General features: G+C 36.7%; 1 protein-coding gene across 1 annotated transcript in view; it reads left to right on the top strand.

Moving 5' to 3' along the window:
- The window catches only part of STIM2 (stromal interaction molecule 2), a 167,361-nt gene that overhangs the window by 51,407 nt on the left and 93,158 nt on the right, over positions 1-22,796 (top strand). Inside the window, exon 2 of the mRNA XM_022566409.3 lies at positions 15,332-15,462. Within this exon, the coding sequence (XP_022422117.1) occupies positions 15,332-15,462 (131 nt within the window). The remainder of the gene's footprint in view (positions 1-15,331; positions 15,463-22,796) is intronic.

Here is a 22,796-nt window from a genome sequence, read left to right on the forward strand (position 1 = left end):
TGGATGCTTGAGAGAAACTTTGACTTCTTTAGGCACATAGTTGAGTGTGTCATTCCCAGGAGGTTAGGTAGAAAAGTACATGTGATATTAGGGAGAAAAAGGAATTTTAAGACTTCAGTTTCTTAAGTTACCAGTAATTAAAAGTGCTGTCAAAGTAGTTATTGGTTTTTTTTTTTTCCACCAGAGTTTAAACAAAGAGAACCTTGTTATACTTTTCAGGGATTAAAATTCATGTAATGCAGTAAGAAGTAAGGCTCTGTGTAGTTGCTGCATAACTTTGTACTTGAAATTCAGTTGAAATTTTACTTAAAAGAAATTACTTCAGTATAATTTTAGTAAAATTTTACCTTATATTTAACATGAAAACTTTCAAACCAGTTGTATTTGTAAGAGTTAGTTCCTTGAAATCTAACTTGTCTGCTTAATTCCATATTGTCACTAAATATAGTCTTGAAGAAAATTGTTTCCTTCAGATTTAAGTTCATACTCATAGTGGGAAGGGTTGTTTTTATTTGAGCTTTGAAGATCCAGTATACAGTAAGTCCCCTACATACGAATGAGTTCTGTCCGAGAGTTCTGTTCGGAAGTCCAACAAAGTTAACCTAGGTACCCAACTAACACAATCGGCTATATAGTACTGTACTGTACTGTAATAGGTTTAAATATATTGTCTTGTATTTGTGGTGTCTTATCCCCGGGACGGGCTTTTTCCTCCCTCTCTCTCACTGCTGCAGTAACTGGAGACCCCAGACTGCTACTCTCCTTTGCTCCAGCTTAGCCTTCTCTCCCCCTTCTTCTTCGTTAGAACAGCACATATTTCAGTTGCTAACCCCTATCTCCAGTTCCTGTTGTCTGCTCTCATTTAAGAATTTCCTCTTTCCTTCCTTTCTTACCCTTCCTTTCCCAGGAAGTTTATTCCTTATGAAATGATGAGACACACAGGGACATATTAAAAGGACATATTAAAAGGGAGGAGGCCAGGTTTGCTGACGCAACTTTAAAATACCAAATGTCTTTGTAGAAAATATGTGTCCCATATTTTAAATGAATTTTTAAAAATTTTACTTAAGTCATTTTCATCACGCTTGTATATTTTTTAAAGGTAATGCTGTTACATGCTAGATTTGTCAGTAGTTATTTTGAATAAAGTTTCTAGGAACTGAGGCTGTGTTGTTTTTGTTTGAATGCTAATTTCTCTGAAGATTTAATAAGCATTTATATAAAATTAATTGTAATTTTGTTGATTTAAAGTTGAAGGTCACATTTAACATGGCTTGTTACTTCTTTGCTCTGAAAAGCAGGACATTTTACTTAAATAAAACTCATTACATATATCCTCGTCACAAAAGTAGGGCATATACCTTCTATAGAGAAGGTTTAGTTCCTTTGTATAATACATGTTAGTTTCTTTTTAGGTTTTATGGGTGTTGTTAGCTGCACTATAGTTCTCTAGGTTTACCAAAACCATGTATTATTTTTTACTTATATTTTTCAATGCTACTCATAAGAAGTTATGAGGGTGAATATTTTATGCTAATTTTGCAGGTGAGGACGTTAAGAACCAAAGATGTTAAGAGGTTTGCTGAAGGTTACATGGTTACTGCAGTGAAATTGAGATTAGAGGTCATATCTGTTGCCAGAGTTGATGGTATTATGATTATTTAGGGAATATATGAGCTGATAGGTAGACAGTTACATGTGATTATAATAGTTATGCATAAAAATGCTGTGAAAGTGGAGAATAGGAAATATCTGTTAAGCAGTCAGGAAGGCTTTATAGAGGGGGTTAATCACTAGTGAAGTGATTCTTCAGGGATCAGAATGTGCTTTGTATTTCATGCTGGGTTGAATGGGCTTTATTCTTTGGGGGATTGGGAAGTACTGAAGGATTTCAGCAGGAGGGATGATGTGACCATCTTCATATTCTAAAGATATGGTGGCCGTAAAAGGGGATACATTTGTAGCGTGGTAGTACTAGAGATGGGGAGACCATTACAGGAAAGCTGTGGGGGAAGTGATGAGGTTATCTCTGATGGCAGCGGTGGAGAGGAGGAGAGGAGGGAACTGGATTTGAGCTTTTAATAGTCAGACAACATACAAATGTTTTTCTCACTTCTTCCATCCCCCACCCACCCCACCCCCATCAGAAAAAGAGCTAAAAGTTTGCGTTTAGAAAACTGACCCAGTTCTGATCATCTTCAGGTTGCTGATCTGCAAAGAGCTTTGCTCTTAATTGTTAAGGGTATAGCTACATTTAGGATAGAAATCATGTCTTTTAGTGACAAAGCTCTTTCTTTGGATGGAAGCTAAATTTGTGCCTAGATTATGGTAATAGTGTAAATAAGACTTTTCAATATAGGATCTACACAGTCACATCATTTCAGGAAGCAAAGCTAACATTACTTAAAATGATCAGTACTATTTTATGAATGGCTTGTTTCATTCCATTTTAGATCATTATAAATCATTTCTTAGAAATTTCTGATTGAGTTCTGTAGGCAGGAAGAATGCTGTAATTGTCAGTCTCTTTGATATCATGTCCTTCTAGGCCAGATTCTACCAATTTGATGCCACCCTGTATCTTGTCCTTTCCTCATATCCTGAAATGGAAGAGACCTGTTGCAATGTTCCCATCCGTCATGTGGTAGGTGGAGTTTTCTTGGATTGTCTGTAAGAACAGTCTTCCTATTGCTAATTGGGCCAGACTCATAATAATAGGAATTTAGTTTTTAGTATCTAATCATTCAGAGATTTAGTTTATATATCTTTCTCTAAAATTATGAAACACAAAGGAAAATGATGCATAGTTATATTTATGCTTGATAATCAATGAGGTCTTTTTCTGATTGATAGCATATCTATTTGATGGAGGCTGCATACCGTAGTGGAATGAATGAGAGTTCTAGAAATTAGTAAAACTTACCTTGTAAATATTTTTGTAATCTGCCCCATTCTATATCAGCTTATTAGCACAATCTTAGTTCGGACCTTGTGGCTTGGCATAATAAAATAACTTGTCTCTCTGCCTTCAGTCTGTTGTCCTCGAATCCACACTCTGCAGCTACCTGAATATTCTATAGGAAACACAAATCTGACACCATCCCACCCATGTATCCATGAGTCTGTTGTTGCTAGTGAGTTCTGCTAAATGCTTGAATTTGTGGCATAACCGGAGTGGCTCCTTGAATATTTAATTTCCATGAAGTCTTGCTAGCTCCAACAATTTGACACACACACACCCGCACACATACTTGACTTCTGTAAAATATTTCAATGCATTCATTCCTTTTTATGCTTTAAGTAGTTTACTTATTTACTTAATAACTTGTTGATAGTATTTATTAAAATACCTGATATAGATTGATGTTAATTGAGATGGGTATAAAATTATGAAAAGATAGAAAATAGGACACATAACTGATAGTAAATAAGAAAGCGGCACAGATCTCTGTCAACCATCTTCATAATTCCTTTTTTAAAAAAAAATTATTTATTTTATTTTTGGCTGCATTGGGTCTTCATTGCTGCTCGTGGGCTTTCTCTAGCTGTGGCGAGCAGGGGATACTCTTCATTGCGGTGCACGGGCTTCTCATTGCGGTGGCTTCTCGTTGCAGAGCACGGGCTCTAGATGCACAGGCTTCAGTAGTTGTAGCACGTGGGCTTCAGTAGTTGTGGCTCACGGGCTCTAGAGTGCAGGCTCAGTAGTTGTGGTGCATGGCCTTAGTTACTCCATGGCATGTGGGATCTTCCTGGACCAGGGATTGAACCCGTGTCCCCTGCATTGGCAGGCGGATTCTTAACCACAGTGCCACTAGGGAAGTCCCTTTTATACAATTTTTAAAGGTTACTTTCCATTTACCATTATTACAAAATATTAGCTGTGTTTCCTGTGTTGCACAGTACATCCTTGAACCTATCTTACACCCAGTAGTTTGTAGTTCTCACTTCCCCACCCATATATTGCCCCCACCCCGCCCAGGCACTATAGAGCAGACTCTATATCTGAGTCTGTCTGTCTTGTTATATTCACTAGTTTGTTTTATTTTTTAGATTCCACAAATAAGTGATAGCATACAGTATTTGTCATTCTCTGTCTCACTGATTTCACTCAGCATAATACCTTCCAAATCTATTCATGTTGCTGCAAATGGCAAAATTTCATTCTTTTTTATAGCTGAGTAGTATTCCTTTTTATTTATATACCACATTTTCTTTATCCATTCATCTGTTGGTGGACACTTTGGTTGCTTCCATATCTTGGCGATTGTAAATAATACTGCTATGAACATTGGGGTGCATGCATCTTTTTGAATTAGTGTTCTGATTTTTTTTTTTTTTTGGATATATACCCAGGAGTGGAATTGCTGGGCCAAATGGTAGTTCTGTTTTTAGTGTTTTGAGAAACCTCTGTACTGTTTTCCACAGTGGCTGCACCAATTTACATTCCCACCAATGGTGTACAAGGGTTCCCTTTTCTCCATATCCTCGCCAACATTTTTTATTTGTGTTCTTTTTGATGATAGCCATTCTGACAAGTGTGAGGTGATAATCTCGTTGTGGATTTGATTTGCATTTCTCTGATGATTACTGATGGTGAGAATTTTTTTCATGTGCCCGTTGGCTATCTGCATTTCCTCTTTGAAAAAATGTCTATTAAGTCATTCTGCACATTTTTTAATTGAGTGTTTTTTTTTAAATCACCTTTTAAAAATTTTTTTTATTGATTTTTGGCTGCTTTGGGTTTTCGTTGCTGCTTGCGGGCTTTCTCTAGTTGCGGTGAGCAAGGGCTGCTCTTCGTTGTGGAGCATGGGCTCTAGGTGCACAGGCTTCAGTAATTGTGGCACGCACGCTCAGTAGTTGTGGCTCACGGGCTCTAGAGCGCAGGCTCAGCAGTTGTGGCACATGGGCTTAGTTGCTTCATGGCATGTGGGGTATTCCTTGACCAGGGCTCGAACCCGTATCCCCTGCATTGGCAGGTGGATTCTTAACCACTGTGCCACCAGGGAAGCCCAAGTGGTTTGTTTTTTGATGTTGAGTTATATGAGCTATTTATATATGTTGGATATTAATCCCTTATCGGTCATATCATTTGCAAATATTTTCTCCCATTCATCAGGTTGTCTTTTTGTTGATGGTTTCCCTTGCTGTGCAAAAGCTTTTAAGTTTAGGTAGGTCCCATTTGATTATTTTTGCTTTTATTTCCTTTACTCTAGGAGGCAGAGCCCAAAAAATATTGCTGTGATATATGTCAAAGAGTGTTCCACCTATGTTTTCCTCTAGGAGTTTTATAGTATCTGGTCTTACATTTGGGTGTTTCGTCCACTTTGAGTTTATTTTTGTATATGGGTTAGAGAATGTTCTAATTTCATTCCTTTACATGTAGCTGTCCAGTTTTCCCAGAACCACTTATTGGAGAGACTGTCTTCTGCATTGTATATTCTTACTTTGTTTCTTATAGATCAATTGACCATAAGTGTGTGGGTTTATTTCTGGGATCTCTATTATGTTCCATTGATCTTTGTCTGTTTTTGTGCCATTACCCCACTGTTTTGATTACTGTAGCTTTGTAGTATAGTCTGAAGTCAGGAAGCATGATTCCTCCAGCTCTGTTCTTTCTCAAGATTGTTTTGGCTGGAGTGTATTTTTTTTTTTAATTTATTTATTTTTAATTTATTTATTTTTGGCTGCGTTGGGTCTTCGTTGCTGTGCGCGGGCTTTCTCCAGTTGCAGCGAGCGGGGGCTACTCTTTGTTGTGGTGCGTGGGCTTCTCATTGCGGTGGCTTCTCTTGCTGCGGAGCACGGGCTCTAGGCACGTGGGCTTCAGTAGTTGTGGCTTGCGGGCTCTAGAGCGCAGGCTCAGTAGTTGTGGCGCACAGACTTACTTACTCCGCGGCATGTGGGATCTTCCTGGAGTAGGGATCGAACCTGTGTCCCTGCATTGGCAGGTAGATTCTTTTTTTTTTTTTTTGCGGTACACGGGCCTCACTGTTGTGGCCTCTTCCGTTGCGGAGCACAGGCTCCGGACGCGCAGGCTCAGCGGCCATGGCTCATGGGCCTAGCTGCTCTGCGGCACGTGGGATCTTCCCGGATTGGGGCACGAACCCATGTCCCCTGCATCAGCAGGCAGACTCTCAACCACTGTGCCACCAGGGAAGCCCACAAATTTACTATTATTCCCATTTTACAGATGAAGAAGTTAAGGCAAGTAAGTTAAATAACTTTCCTGAGGTTATATAATAAGAGGCAGAATGAGAATGAATTAAAAGTTCTTTTTCCTCCTACGGAGTGCTCATCATTTCTCATCTGAAAAATTGGGATAGTGATTTTATTTTTGACTGTTGTTAAGTTCTCGCACTGAGAGAGAAGTGAAACAGAGAAGTGAAACAGTTGGATCAATGCCTGGCAGTAACAGCAACGTTCTCTTTATTTCCTGAGGTGTTGATATAGGGAGAATGGTTTTAATGGTCTTTGTTCTCCATAGCTTATGTTTTGCTTATAGCTTTTTAAAAAATTGTGGTAAAATATATATAACATAAAATTTACCATTTAAACCATTTTAAGTATATAATTCAGTGCCATTAAGTACATGCACAGTGTTCTGGTTGTAACTTTGAATTATCATTTTCTTCCCTCCAAAACAAATAAAAATAAGCAAAGCTATTTCACTACTCTGTGCACATAATGTTGCTAATCAAAATGTTAAGAGTTTAGGGCTTCCCTGGTGGCGCAGTGGTTAAGAATCCGCCTGCCAATGAGGGGACATGGGTTCGAGCCCTGGGCTGGGAAGATCCCACATGCCATGGAGCAACTAAGGCTGCATGCCACAACTACTGAGCCTGTGCTCTAGAGCATGCAAGCCACAACTACTGAGCCCACGTGCCACAATTACTGAAGCCCACGTGCCTAGAGCCCGTGCTCTGCAACAAGAGAAACCACCGCAATGAGAAGCCCACATACTGCAACAAAGAGTAGCCCCCACTCGCTGCTACTAGAGAAAGCCCGTTCACAGCAATGAAGACCCAATGCAGCCATAAATAAATAAATAAATAGATAGATAAATAAATAAAGTTAGTGTTTATAGCATCCTGGGAAATTAGGAGTCAGTAAATAAGTGTATGCATGCATCTGTTTACTTTTGATTTTTGCACCTAGTCAACAATATTTTTCTGCATATGACAGATACAGCAAAGTTATACTCAGATATAGTATTGCTTTCTAGGAGGTTACAGTATAAAACACAGTGGGAAAAATTAGGCAGCTGTCAATGAATCTAGAGATAAATACAGCTGCATAAATACTTCTCATTTATTTACATACATTAAATGAACATATTGGTTAACCACAAATGTAAGTGTAGATATTTTTGGGTTGAGGAATGTGTTGGTAAATGAATTGCGTATTACGATAGTTTTGAGACAGAGGCATCACCTTGTCTCCTATCTTTAGAGAGGCTCTTTGAGAAGATTAGTGGGAACTTTTTGAGGTGGCAAGGACAAGATGCTTTGTGAGGGTGGGGGAATAAGTGGGAGTGAAATAATCAGAAGATGGTAAGTTGAAAAATATCCCTGGAAAGTGGGAAAGGACCTAAGTAACTGAGTTTGTATCAGATAGTCTGTTTAAAACATTTGGAAGGTATAATTGAACTTAGCAATTTTTAAGGGAAATTTTTAGCTAACAGATGAGGGGAAAGTTCTTTCTTTTTACAAGAGTCAGACTAATTAATGAGGACTTTGTAAACAAAGTCAGTGATTCAGAGCTCCAAGAGGCAGTCATCAATCAGAAAGGGTTTCAAAATAAAGACTATTTTCTTTTCAGTATAATACTTAAGCCATAATTTGATATATCAGCAGTGGTTTCTCAGCCCTGTTGTTGGTGAGGTCTGTCTCCTTTGTTGAACTTTTCAAAAATCTGAGTTAAACATTTGAGATTCAGAATCCACCTGCATTTTTATAGCCTCCTGGTATAGCGTTGTGTATACGAGTTACAATTTTCCTTTTCTCATTTGTTGTTCTGGCATGTAATATACTTTCAGTAAATATTAGCATAGTTTGAATATCTATGAAATTATATTTCCCGGTACCATATACCGGGAAATATAATAGATTATGGGTTGAAACTTCTCTTTAAAAAAGTATGTGGCAGCCTTTATTATTTATTTATTAGACTTTTTGAGAAACATCCATTAATCCTCCTGTATGCCAGGTGTTGGTGATATGCTAGACATTGGGATAATAAGAGAAATAAGGCAGACTCTGCCTTAAAGAGGATATCAAAAAAGAAGGAAGACATTATTCACTTTCTTTTTGAGTTTGAATCAGATTGTTGGTTTATTGAAAAGTGACACCAAACGGTTATCTCTGAAGATTTTAGAGAAGATTTGCTCTCAAAATATTCAGATTGAAGTGTTTGATTTGATAAATGCTTGAACTATTAGTGGAAGCACCAAGTATGAACAATATTTGTTTAAAATTTTTCTCTCTGGTAGTAATTAAGAAAATCCTAATCATGAGACTCATAGAAGTCGCCAGCGTGGTAAGCCATGTTCTTGGCAGTATATGATGTTGCACATTGTTAATGGGCTACAGTCATTGGTTTGTGATGAAAAGTCGGCTGGCTCTCCTTCTTAGTTCTCTTCTGCATGAAATTTGCTGACCTCAAAGGTATTATAGGAGGGAAACTAGCTTTAAAGACTGGATTTACTTTTTCAGTTTCATTTATTTCTAAAGCTCTTATTTTCTTACATTTCTGAACTATATTCCTTGCCTATATCAATTGACTGGGACAACAGAATATAGAATATGGCATAAATATTTATGCCTCTAGTGAAGGCTTAATGGAATCACATTTGGCGCAGTTTGTAACTCTATGTTGTTTGGTTTCACTCAGCCAAATAGAAGTGTACTTTTGTTTTACCTAGACTTTTATTAGTTCATTCTAAAAATGTAAGTCATATTTGTCTCCTTTCTCTCAGTACACTCAGTTGTCACTTCAGTCTGACCTCTTCCATCTATCCTCACTGCTGTGGTTGTAGTTTATGTTGTTACTTCCTGCCTGTACTGTTGGAATAGGCATTCACTGGTAACAAGCATGTAAACTGAGACTATAGTTTTTTCTCTAGATTAAAATAAAACTGACTATATGGGAAAGCATTTTTTGAACTTGAAAGCACTACACAAAATATAAGTTGTGATTTCTGTTATATTTGCCATCAAGTCACAGTTCACGTAAAAATGATCAGTGGCTTCTTTTAGTCTCTTCTTTCTTGGTTCATTGCCATTCACTGACGGATAACCCCAAGCCATCTTTCCAGATTCACATCCTACTGCTCCTCCACCCATGCTTGCTAGTGTTTTCTTCCTCCCTCTGGGCAGTACTGTTAGCTGGCTAACAGTTCCTTGTTATGTGGGACTGGCCTCCCCAGCCCTCTGCTGAAGGCCTGCAGCAGCAGATGGAGGAGAGGTGAGCAGCGAGGAGCCCTGAGTAGCACTCTCAGTAGAGAGCCAGTCTGCTAGCCAGACTGCTCTTTGTGGGTCCCAGATATCGTCTTATTTCCTCTTTGGGTTTGTTCTTGTTTTCTCTTTTACTAACCCCACTTATAAAATCCAATTTCTCTTTCCTAATACCACCAAAAATGCAATTGCTTGCATGTAAAAGCCAGTCAGCCATAATTATTTATTAGGAGTAGTACTGTATAATAATAATGTACATATATTATAACATATATAATAATAGTAATAATATGTAGTCATGAATAAAACAAGCTTAGTCCTTGCCTTCATGAAATTTTATCTTTGCTGCTAAAGTATAAGGGCCTTGAATCTTAAATATTTTAAAGTTCCCCTCCATTATTTTTTTATAATGTGTTGTATATTTTGTTCATTAAGTATTTAAACAGCAGTATTTGACAGTGAAAAAATAGACTTTATACTTTAGGCTCTTGGGGGCCACTGAATACTTTTAATTGGAGCAGGAGTAATATTAGTAGATTTCTACTAACACTTAGAGTTAACTTTAGTACTATAAAGAGGTGAGGGGTTTTACTGTCACTTTCTACATCTTAGTTTTCTAATCAGCCAAGTAATTTCGTGAAAAGTTTTTCTCTTCCAAACATTTATACTGGAAGCCAGTTAGGTAAGTAATGCAGTAAACATATATTTTGAGCGCTTACTGTGTGCCAGACACTGTTCTAGGCACTCAGAAAAGAGCAACAATCAGAAAAAAGCCTTTCATCTCATGATTGCATTACAGTGGAGGATTGGACAGTAAGAAAGTAAATACATAATATATGCACTGTGATTAAGTGCTGTGAAGAAAAATATAACAAATAGAAAAGGGGAAGGCTATTTTAGATAGGGAAATAAGATGACCTCTGAGGAGAAACATTTGTGCTGGAATGAACCAACAGTGGGTGTACTTGGGAGAAAGAGCTTTTTAGGCCAAGGAAACTGCAAGTAGAGGGTTTCAGTGAGTAATTTATTAACATTTTTTCCCCTTTATTGTCACTTTAGAATAATCTGTAGATCCCTCTATAGTCTGACCCTCAATGATATTGTCAGTCTTTTCTCTTAATTACCTAGTCAAATGGTGGTAATAATGCCTATTTTATAAACAAAGTGATATATATAATTTATATATAAATTTATGTAATATGTTATAGACACTCTGTAATTGATAGTTATTGTCATCATTATTTTGTTAGTATAACTATTAGCAGCTTATGTTCTTGCCTATTCATGTCTTCCTAGAGAACACTTGCTCATCTTTCAAGAATCAATGTGTAAATATCACTTTCTCCTCAAATCTTCTTGCTATACAGGACTACTCCCTTAGTTTTACTGCCATTATATATTTATTACATGTCTGTCATTGTACTTGCCATATTTAACTTTGTTTTTACCCTTTGTATACCTGGCTACTAACCTGAAGTCTGGCATTTATGTATTTTGCTAGATAAGTAACAAATTAAGAAGTTTATTTAGTTGGCTTCTAATATTTATATTTGTTTAAACTTTCAACATATGTCTGTTACTGTGGTAGTATACTTATTGTAAAGGTTTTTTCAAGGGGAGTGTGAATTAAAGATACGTTATTCTCAAAAGGAGAAGTAATCTAAGAAGTATAGGTCTGTATTTCAGATTATGTCTGTCATTTATGAGGTATCTAGTGATCCCCTTCCTTGGGACACATTTATGCTTCTTGGTTCTCTCTGCTTCTCAGCCAGGTTCTGGCAGTATCTATGATAGCAATCCTTTATTCTTCTCTGACACTGGTGACACTGACGCATTTATGTTCATTATACTGACACTCGAACATGAATTGGAGTCTTGAAGACTGGTGTGAATCCCAGGTCTGTCATTTCTAGGGGTGTGATCTTAAGAAAGCAACTCATTAGTCTCATTTCCTCATCTGAAAAATGGAGATAATATGTTCCTCACACAGGGTTGTAGGGATTACATTATGTACATAAAAGAGCATTGGCTTCTAGAATATATCAGATGTTTCTTATTAGGTGAAATCATTTTAATTCAGTAACTCTGTTTCTGCAGAATCAGATTGAGCGTTTGTTTGGCTTTGGGTGGAGGAAAACAAGGTGGAATTTAACAATGGTGTTGATTGCTGACTTTGGTTAAGTCTTACTCTGTTTCAGCTGATTCCTTTTTTTCTCAGTGGAATGTGCTGGTCTTGATCCAGAGGAAAGAAAGGAATGCTCAGCATAATAATGCTAGAAAGATATATCACACCACATTGCATTTAACACAAGGTGAGGGCACCAAGGGGAGGAAATTTGCCTTAGTTCGGTGTCCAGCACCAAGTACAGGGCCTGGCACGTGACAGGCACTCCATATCATGTTTAAATGAACAAGTGATTCTGTTTAGATGAGAAACCTGTTCTGGCTATGGAGTACATAGTGCATTTGGGGTAGCTAAGGTAGATGTCTGTAAGATGTTGGCAAAGGAGACTGATTTTGGTATTTTAGCAGTTGTCTTTGAAACCATTATACCTGATTCATTATATGTACAGTTCTTTTATATCATATTGTATATTTTAAAAGAAATTTAGGTCAGTTAAAAATGATCACTTGTGCTAAAGTAACCTAGAAGGGAAACAACTGAGAAAAAGTGAAAAAGACCTTAAGACAGGTAATGGAGCTCAGAATTCACAACTATTCTAAGTTAGATTTCTAGGCCTTAAGTCACTGTACCAAAAGGAAATAAAATTTTATGTGGAGAAATGGATCACTCTTGCCATATCCTCAACCCCTGTCTTTCCTTTCCTTCTGCTGTTCCAACTTGGCAAAACACCAAGGAGCAGCCTTGATCATTTACCTCCTCCATTCCTTGGGGGCGTGGACTGTTGAGTGCGGCCAGGATTCCTGAAGCACTTCCCGACAGCTGTGGCTCCCAGGCTTGCTTCCATCTTGTCTATTTTCCACTGTCACCAGAATGGTCTTTCTGTAATGAATCTGGTTGTGTTGGTTCTCTCCTTGAAATCCCTTATGGGCTTCTCAGTTTTCAGGATAAAAAGCCAAATTCCTTAGTATGGAAAACCACTTTTAGAGATTTGACCCCTTCTTACCAATCTTCTCTTTTTTTTTTTCCACCCACATATTATCTGTACCAGACATATTAACCAGTTGCCTTTCTCTGAGTGTTTCATGTTCTTTTCATGCCACTGAACGTATGATGTTTCTTTTTCCAGGCACACTTTTCTCTCCTTCCCAAGGTCATCAACTACAGGTCCTTTAAAACTCCCCACAGTTACCTCTAGAAAACTTCTGACTTTTCCTTTCCCAATCTGGATTAGGTGCCCTTTCTCCATGCTCTCGTAACGCCCTACAATTAATGTTCTCAGTGGTACCTAACCCAATAACATGCCTTCTTCCTCCCTAGACTGTGATCGAGTACAGGATACTCTTTAATTTCTAATGCCTGTCACTGGTTAGCACAGTATAGAAGCCTAGAACTTTGTGATTTAGTTAATGTATGAAGTAACAATTTATCAGAGGTCCAGATTGTGCCCAGCTAAGTCCTAGGTATTATGAGCATGTGAGAAATGGAATAACATGGTCCCTGCCCTTTTCATAAGCTTAGTTGTATGGACAAAATGACATTAAGCAATTAAAGGTTAATTAAAAGTACAGCATTAAAAGATGATTTGAGAATAAAGATACAGTTGAAAATTTCAAATCCCTTGGCATTTCATTATCTGCTTTTTGCTCTGTTTTTCCTTAATATTTACCATTACTAACATGCTATGCCTTTTATTTATCTTATTATGCTCATCTCCTCCACTAGAATGTAAGTTTTATGAGGAATTCTTACCTCTTTTGTTTACTGTGGTATTTCTAATGCCTGACACATGGTAGGTGCTCAATAGATATTTGTTGAATGGGTGGAATGGTGTTCAGAGAAAGAAGTACTCACTAGGAGTTAGTATTTATGAAATACTTCATGGAGAAGTTACATCCAGAAGTAGACCCTAAAAGATAGTGTTTTATTAACTAAGTTAATTTAAGTAAAAAACTACCCATTTTGTTTATATATGAGTTTTTTCCAGATCTCATGTTCCTCCTGATTTTCTCTTAAGCTTTTTAATGTTTCTGCCATCCTCACTGTTGACTTCGCTTAGAGTCAGAGTGAGTGATGCTGAGACTTTCCTTATTGTACTAGTTGTAATAACTTTCACTTCATATGTTTGTTAGCAAAATAAATATGTGTTAAAAATATGTCTGCTGGAGGCAGTAGCATGTTGTATACACATCTTCTTCACACCATGTGTTGTTGTGATACCTGAGAGCTTATATTTTATTTTGCATCCATTTAGAATAACTTGTGGGCATATGAGGGTTCTGGATGTCTTGTGAATTAGGGATCGTAATTGACCATTATGCCTGTAAGTTCTTAGATTTTAGCAAATCTTAATCAGAGTTTTGAATATTTATACACATATTTATGTCACATAACTTATAATTTCATTTTTAGAGAGTTTCCTTTTCTGTTTCCTTCCCTTCTAAGATTAAAGGAATCAAAATTAAGTTTCAGATTAAAAACTTAAAACTATTAAATGTTAAATTGCCAAAATGTTCTATAAGTAGAACATGCAGGTAATATAGGCTTAAATTGTTTTTTTTTTAGAAAATTATTAGTTGGTCTCCAGGACTGGCTTCTTTCCTTGTAATTTTTTTTCCTAAATGCAGAATTAGATATTCTTAGGCCGTTATGGCTGCAATAGAGCTTAGTAAACATCTAGTCTACTTGCTTTATTTTAGAGAGGTAACTAAGATACAAGGATGAGTGATTTGTCCACAGTCAGTTAATTCATAACAGGACCAGATGATAAACTAGATTTTTAACTATTGTTGAGGAGATAGCCAAACTGTGGCTAACCCTTCTGTTATGCTAATAACCACTTTAAACTTTAAGACCATACTGTTCCTAGAAATACGTGTGGATCTGATGATGTTTTAAAAGGATATTATTTTAGTGACCTGGTAGAAGTCAGTTCCTGGAATTTGTCAATCCAGCAGTCAGCCAGATTGGGTGTGAGTGAAGTTTTGGCAGTACTTTTCCATTTTGGAATGTAGACTGTTTACTAATTGAGTCAACAGGAGGTAATTTTTACTAATCTCATTTTAAGCCATGAAAAGCCCCACATTCTCTTTAAATTGTTAGTTTTGACAACCTAGATGTGAGGATTCACTCATTTTCCATAGGAAAAGGTTTAGCCAATAAATGTATGTTAAGAAAAACATGAAAAACAAGATTTTTAAAAATTCAGTTTTTCCTTGTTGAATCTAAGAAGTTATACATTTTATTTTAAAAAGTCATATGGTGGACTCTTGGATTCTGTTAGATAGAAAAATGATAAAAAAAAATGTCTAAGGATCATGTGAATAGTCTGCATTTCTTTTTCTTGTATTCTTTGTGATGTTTCCCTAGGACTTACATTTTAAACTGGACTATATAAAAGTAGCACCTTGTACTCTGTGATGTTTAGTTTTTTCTTCTTTTTTTTAAAGGAGAGAGTTTATCTGTTTTGGGGGAGGAATAATTTATAAATATAATGATCTGGATAAGAAGAATGTAGACAACCTGAAATTAGTACTGGTTTTAGTTGACTAATATCAATTAAATTGAATTATTTATTTTTAGTCAGTGTGTTCATATATTATACTTTTGATGTGAAGAATACCCTACTAGACTTCTTAAAGCCTCTTAGTTTGACTTAGTCTGAAATTTAATTTGTTGGTTTTGTTTTAAATTACATTCTCTTGACTATAGCTTGTGTTTGGGGATTGCAAGTTAGTAATTGCCCTTTGTTCTATTTCAGATCCCTGCATGTCACTGAGTCCACCATGCTTCACAGAAGAAGATAGATTTAGTCTGGAAGCTCTTCAAACAATACATAAACAAATGGATGATGACAAAGATGGTGGAATTGAAGTAGATGAAAGTGATGAAGTAGGTGGAAACCCTTTTTCCCTGGTATTCTCTTAAAACAGAATGACCAAGTTTTTAGTCTTAAATTTTCCCATTATTCCTTGTATGACTCAACTCCTTCATCTTCATCATCTTTAGTTTTTCTCTTTACATTTTAATTTTACCCTTTGTATTTACATGGTTTTTCTTTTTTCTTTTTTTTCACATCTATACAAGTCTTCTCAGTTTTATAAGAATTCCCAGTCTGTGTACTTGGGTTTCTCAAACATATATCCTATTCTGACTATGTCAGTTATCTATTGCTGCTTTACAAACCACCACAAAATTTAGTGGCCTAAAACAACATTTTGTTATTTCTCCTGATCCTCTGGGTTGACTGGGCTTTGCTGAGCACTTTTTCTGTTCCCGTAGTTATGGCCTGAGGTCACTGTGGCAGTTGCATTCAGTTGCCACCTCTGCTGGGCTGGAATATCTCAGATGACCTCTTTTCCATCAGAGCCTCTCTCCATCCAGTCTCTCATCATTCAGGAGTCTAGCTCAAGCTTCCTTACAGCATGGCAGCCAGCTTCCAGGTGGCAGTGCCCCATGTGAAAGTGCTTATCATGCCCCTGCTTGCCAATGCCTGTTAATATCAAATTGGCTTAAAGCAAGTTATTTGGCTGAACTCAGAGTCTGTGTTGGAAAGGATTATACAAGGATATGAATACCAGGAGATGTGGTTTACTGGGGGTCACCAGTGTCCTCATCTACTGTACTCACCATACAAATAAATAGTACTTTATTTCTTAAGCATTCTCATCTTACCCCTGTCTATTGTCCCTTTTAGTTTTCTTCTTAGAGGTTGTTTTCTTTATTTGACTATGGTCTCATTCTAACCAAATTCCCCAGTCATTTTTTAGTTCTTTTCACTCTTTTTGTTGTATTTGTCACTGTTGAGATGCTTCTCTTTTAGTTTACATAATACTAAATTACACTATTTTCTACATTATTATCTAATGTTGTATAGCAGTGACATCCTCTCATCACATTTTTATCTAATCACATTGTTATGTAACAGAAACATTCTCTAAAGATCGATTTTTGACCTGCTGTATAAAACATTTACCTTGAGAATGCTCATCCACTTTTAGGTTACTCCTGATTCCTCCATCTCTAAGCCAGTCCAGATCCTGACCTACATATATTGCTTTCTGCCTGACATCTTTTGAGGGCTCTTTTGTTTTCAGCTTAGTTTATCTAAAGCAAAATCCCAGATCTTCTCTTTGAAATCCCTCACTGTTCAATGGCAATTGTGGACCTACTTCTCCTCAGTTTTTACTCTTTTATTTAATATTTTTAAAGTTCATTTATTTTAAATTTTTGGCTGCGTTGGGTCTTTGTTGCTATGTGCAGGCTTTCTCTAGTTGTGGCGAGTGGGGGCTACTCTTCATTGCAGTGCGCGGGCTTCTCATTGCGGTGGCTTCTGTTGTTGCGGAGCACGGGCTCTAGGTGCGTGGGCTTCAGTAGTTGTGGCACATGGGTTCAGTAGTTGTGGCTCGTGGCTCACGGGCTGTAGAGCGCAGGCTTAGTAGTTGTGGTGCATGGACTTCGTTGCTGTGTGGCATGTGGTATCTTCCTGGACCAGGGCTTGAACTGTGTCCCCTGCGTTGGCAGGTGGATTCTTAACCGCTGTGCCACTAAGGAAGTACCAGTTTTTACTCTTTTAAATTAGGAGTTTGCAGACTTTTTCTGTAAAGGGCCAAATTATGGGTTGAAATATGTCCCCCCCCAAAAAAAATATTTTGAAGTCCTAACCCCCAGTACCTCATAATGTGACCTTATTTGGAAATAGGTTCATTTCAGATGTAGTTATTTTAAGAGGAGTGTATATTGGAGTAACATGGGCTCTTAATCCAATATGACTGGTGTCCTTGTAAGAGAGGAGAACACCATGTGGACAGACAGACACAGGGGAGAAGATGATCATGTGACAGTGGATGCAGAGATTGGAGTTACGCAGCTACAAGTCAAGGAATGACAAGGATTGCTGGTGACACCAAAAGCCAAGAGAAAGGCATGAAACAGATTCTCCCTTAGAGCCTTTCAGAGAGCATGGCCCTGCTGACACTTTATTTAGATTTATAGCCTCCAGACCTGTGAAAGAATAAATTTCTGTTACTTTAAGCCACTCAGTTTATGATACTTTGTTACAGCAGCCATAGGAAACGAATATAGGCCAGCTAGTAAATAGTTTACATTTGTGTGAGCTGCATGATCTCTGTTGGATCTACTTAACTCTCCCATTGTAGTGCCCAGCAGCCATAGACAGCATATGAACTAATGGTCATGGCTGTGTTACAATAAAACTTTGTTTGCAAAGACAGCCATCAGTCTGTAGTGTGCCAACCCCTGCTATAAATAAAATTTTGTGTTCTTAGAATTTATTCCTTTTTCTTCCTTTTTCATTTACCTGTTTTATTTACTTATTCCATTTTAATCTAGGTATTTATTATCTTATGCCTAGATTATTACCTCTAATTTTTTCCTGTCTAATCATCATGCATATCACTTTGAGAGTGTCTTTCTCTAGCTAAGAAATTTAACAGTGATTTCTTAGTACTTATTAGATCAGATATTAACTCTTTAGTTTTTCTTTTTTTTAACTATCTCTGCATCAGCTGATTCATGCTTACTGAGAGATAATCTCTTCTCATTGTGGTTAAATCATTTTAATTAGAGTTCAGTTCTATTAATACCAAAATCATGGCTTTCACTTCAAAGTAGTCAAATTTATTTCTTTCATTTTTGGAACTGCAGATGACAGGATAGTCCTATTTTACATTGTTTTCAACTTAAAAAGTAGTTGAAGTATGTAAATATATTCTGTTGGTCGTAAAGTAGAGTAAATGAAATGAAGTTGATGATTATTAGGAGTTTTACTTACTGGAATATAACAAAGTAGTTGTCATTTATTGAGGGTCACTTTATTATACTGAGTAATTCATTCTCTCAACATCATCACCATTCCTTCTCTTTCTTCCAGTACAAACACACACATACACACAATAAAATCAAGCTATAAAACTACTTTTTAGAAGTAATACTCTGAATTATTAGTGATGAATTGTTCTTTCTAATCCTCCCAAGATTGTCTAAATTGTTTACTTAGTTGCTAATATGGTTGCTTAAGATTTTGATTATCAAATATTCTAACATAAATTCCATTTACTCCATAAATTTTTACTATCTATATGAACTATGGAGTCAATAGAATTTTATGTTCATATACTTGATGCTCTTTGTAGAGGAAATTATTCTCTAGACTAAACAGATTTTCTGAAATTATTGTTGTACATTTTCTTAGTCATTTACAGTATTAGTTTGATCAAATTCCATGTCAACTCAGAGAGAGCATAGTCTTCAGTAGATGAGTACTCTGTGCAGTTTCATAATTCTGTCCATCAGATTGGAGATAATTTACAACACTAATTCTTGTACTGTGTTGAAAGGTTATAATTTTAAGTTATTACACTGATGGTGCTAAGTTTTCCTTTGATTTTGGTATTTCTGAGGAACTAATCATTGCTTAGATTGTTTTAGGTTAAGAAATATATTAATTCAGAGGGATTATTATTATTTTTTTTATAATTCAATTTATTTTTTTGGCTGTGGTGGGTCTTTGTTGCTGCACGCAGGCTTTCTCTAGTTGCGGCGAGTGGGAGCTACTCTTTGTTGCAGCGCGGGGGCTTCTCATTGCTGTGGCTTCTCTTGTTGTGGAGCACGGGCTCTAGGCACACGGGCTTCAGCAGTTGTAGCTTGTGGGCGCTAGAGCGCAGGCTCAGTAGTTGTGGTGCACGGGTTTAGTTGCTCCGCCACATGTGGGATCTTCCTGGATCAGGGCTCGAATGGGTGTCCCCTGCATTGGCAGGCGGATATGGTTAATTTGAAGAGTTTTAGTATTATAAAATGTTTGAGAAGAGTGGTGTGCACTTTCACTTTTTAAAGCTGGAATAGTTTTAGGTAGCCACATTTCAGAAGTTACAAATTAACTTATTAAGATTGGTTAATTCTGAGCCTAGAATAAGGCTAGATTCTTTATATTAAAAATCTACTTAATAAAATTACTTTTGTTATTAATTGATATATCAAGTTATAAATATTACTACTCTGGGGTGTTTTCTGACACCAACCAGTTCTTCAGTTTTCCAACACCAACTGCATTTCCAACAATTCAATTCAATTCTGACGCTCTCTCCCTGATCCCACAAGTTAAAGGGCTCAGTCTCATAATACTGCCCTTACCTCAGATCCCAGTCACAAGTCTCTGGTTATGTTTTTGAACTTCTGACTGACTGGCGATAAATCTGGGGTTCCCATGGCTCCTTCCTCAGGTTTGAACATTTGCTGGGTATGTATCTGAAAAAAACAAAAAAACACGAATTCAAAAAGATACATGCACCCCAGTGTTCATAGCAGCATTGTTTACAATTGCCAAGATATGGAAGCAACCTAAGCATCCATCAGCAGATGAGTGGGTAAAGAAGATGTGGTACATAAATACAGTGGAATACTACTCAGCCATAAAAAGAATGAAATTTTGCCATTTGTAGCAACATGGATAGACTTGGAGGGGTGTTAGGCTAAGTGAAATAAGCCAGACAGAGAAAGAAAAATACTGTTTGATAGCACTCATATGTGGAATCTAAAAAATAAACTAGTGAATAATACAAAAAAGAAGCAGACTCACAGATATAGAGAACAAACTAGTGGTTACCAGTGGGGAGAGGGAAGAGGGGAGGGGCAATATAGGGGTAGGAGATTAAGAGGTACAAGCTATTATATATAAAATAAATAAGCTACTGTACAACACAGGGAATATAGCCAATATTTCATACTAATTATAGAGTATAACCTTTACAAATCACCATATTGTACACCTGTAACTTATATAATACTGTACATCAACTGTACTTCAGTAAAAAAAAAAAGAAAATTTGCTGGAATGGCTCACAGAACTCAGGAGAACACTTTACTTATGTTTACTGGTTTATTAAAAAGGATATAACTCTGGAACAGCCAAGTGCTGTATATGTATAGGACAAGGTATGGTAGAAGGCACATGGAGCTTCCATGCCCTCTCTGGGCATGCCGCCCTCCCAGCACCTCCCACACCTTGATATATTCACCAACCTGGAAGCTTTCTGAATCTCTAAGTTCAAGAGTTTTTACAGAGCTCAGTTTTCCCAGAGGTCAGGTAGCTGGGACTGAAATTTCCAGTTCTCTGATCACTTGGTCTTTCTCATGATCAGCCCCATCCTGAGGCTATCTAGGGGCCCCTCCCTTAGTCATCTCATTAGCATGAGCTCAGGGGTGATTAAAGGAGGAAAGGACACTCTATCACTGAGGAAATTCCAAGACTCTTAAGAGCTCTGTTCTAGGAACCAGGGATAAAGACCAAATATATTTCTTATTATATCACAATTTAAAAAATATTTAAATACGGAAAAAATAGCAAAAATTCATATTTTTAAATTATTAAAAATACCTTCAAGAGAAGGATCTGTTGCAATTGTGTATAATATATAGACAGAGAGGTATTAAGTAAGCTTATGCAGATATTTGACAGCCGATTTGAATGTATTTGATTGCATAATAATTCCTAGAATTACAAGTTATTTTAATCTTTTTATCTCATCATCAGATAGTAAATGCTCAAATGTGTGAAATATTATCATTATCACTGTGCCAAACAAAGTAATCACGCATGGCTGTATAATTTATACTTCAATGGAATTCTTATTGAGTCTTTTAAATTTTAGTGGAATTCCAAATATTTTGTAATAAAATAACTTTATGTTAAAAAGTAAAACTTATGTTAAAAGAACTTAGAATTCTATCAGTATAATAGGTGAACTTGAATGTTTAAAAACAGAAGATATCTTTCTGTATTTCTTTTAATATGAATATTTAAAAGCAAATATAGTATGCTTCTGTTTTATTAGTACCCCCAAAAATCTAGAAATCCATTGTACAGTATGGTAGCTACTAGCTATATTTGTCTATTGAGCACTTAAAATTGAGGTGTGTTATATGTGTAAAATGCACTTCAAATTTTGAAGATTTACATAAATATTGATTACATGTTGGAAATGATTATATTATGGGCATACTGGGTTACATGAAATATAATATAAAATTAACTTCACTTGTTTTTACTTTTTAATGTGACTCCTAGGAAATTTTTAATCACATATGTAGATCACTATTTATATTGGACAGGACTGATCTTAGAGACTATAGTGTGTTGCAGGCTTTAAGAGAATGGGTTTTTTTTTTTTTTTTTTTTTTTTGTGGTATGCGGGCCTCTCACTGTTGTGGCCTCTCCTGTTGCGGAGCACGGGCTCCGGAAGCGCAGGGTCATCGGCCATGGCTCACGGGCCCAGCCGCTCTGCGGCATGTGGGATCTTGCTGGACCGGGGCACGAACCCGCGTCTCCTGCATCGGCAGGCAGACTCCCAACCACTGCGCCACCAGGGAAGCCCAAGAGAATGGGTTTTTAATTCTGTAGTTCTTGGACCAGTTTGGTGCCTTCAGTTCATTATTGCTACATCTTGATTTGTATTTCTTGTTAAAGTGTCTTTTTTTTAAAGAAGTGAATATTAATACTGTTATAGGTCTCTAGTAGCCATCATTAGGAAACTTCATGAATTTAATAGGAAACCTTAGAAATTTAAAAATACTTAATTTCTTGTGATTTTTGAATGGAAATATTGCTTTTTAAAATTTTAGCAAAATATTTAGCATTTGAAAATGCTGGTTGGAAGCTTAATTTTTTTCTCTTTAGTACCTGTTGTTTTTGGTCATGTGAGAAAGCATTTACTTTTCTAGTTTATTCATTCATTTGATATTGAGCTAATATTTGAGGATCTATTCCATGCCAGATACTCAAATAGATCTTGAAATATGTCAGGAAAAAAACAGACAAAATCTCATATAAATCTTCAAGCCCTTAGGCTAACATTCTGATGGGGCTTGTGACTAAACAAAACAAAACTAAACAAGACTAAACAAAACAAGACTAAACAAAGCAAGACTAAACAAAAAGCTAAATAAGCAGGAGAAGGGGGATCAGGACAGGTAGATAATGGATGGCTGTAATTTTAAATAGGATGGTCATGGCAGGCCTCATTAAGAAGGTAACAAAGTGTGTACTGTTTGCAGTGCTTGGACAAGTAAGAGAATAAATATCTGGCAATTTTCCAGAGCTATTCTACAATTGAAATTGGAGGCCTAGGGGTGTTTCAGATTAGGAACAGGATATGCAGCTTTTGCTCTCTAGGTCATTGTCTTCTGATGCAAGATCTAGAAGATTAGAT

This window comes from Delphinapterus leucas, chromosome 5 (genome assembly GCF_059928025.1).
Source record: "Delphinapterus leucas isolate spDelLeu-1000000601 "Yukka" chromosome 5, BTC_Dleu_Yukka2, whole genome shotgun sequence".
Classification (NCBI taxonomy): Eukaryota; Metazoa; Chordata; class Mammalia; order Artiodactyla; family Monodontidae; genus Delphinapterus; species Delphinapterus leucas.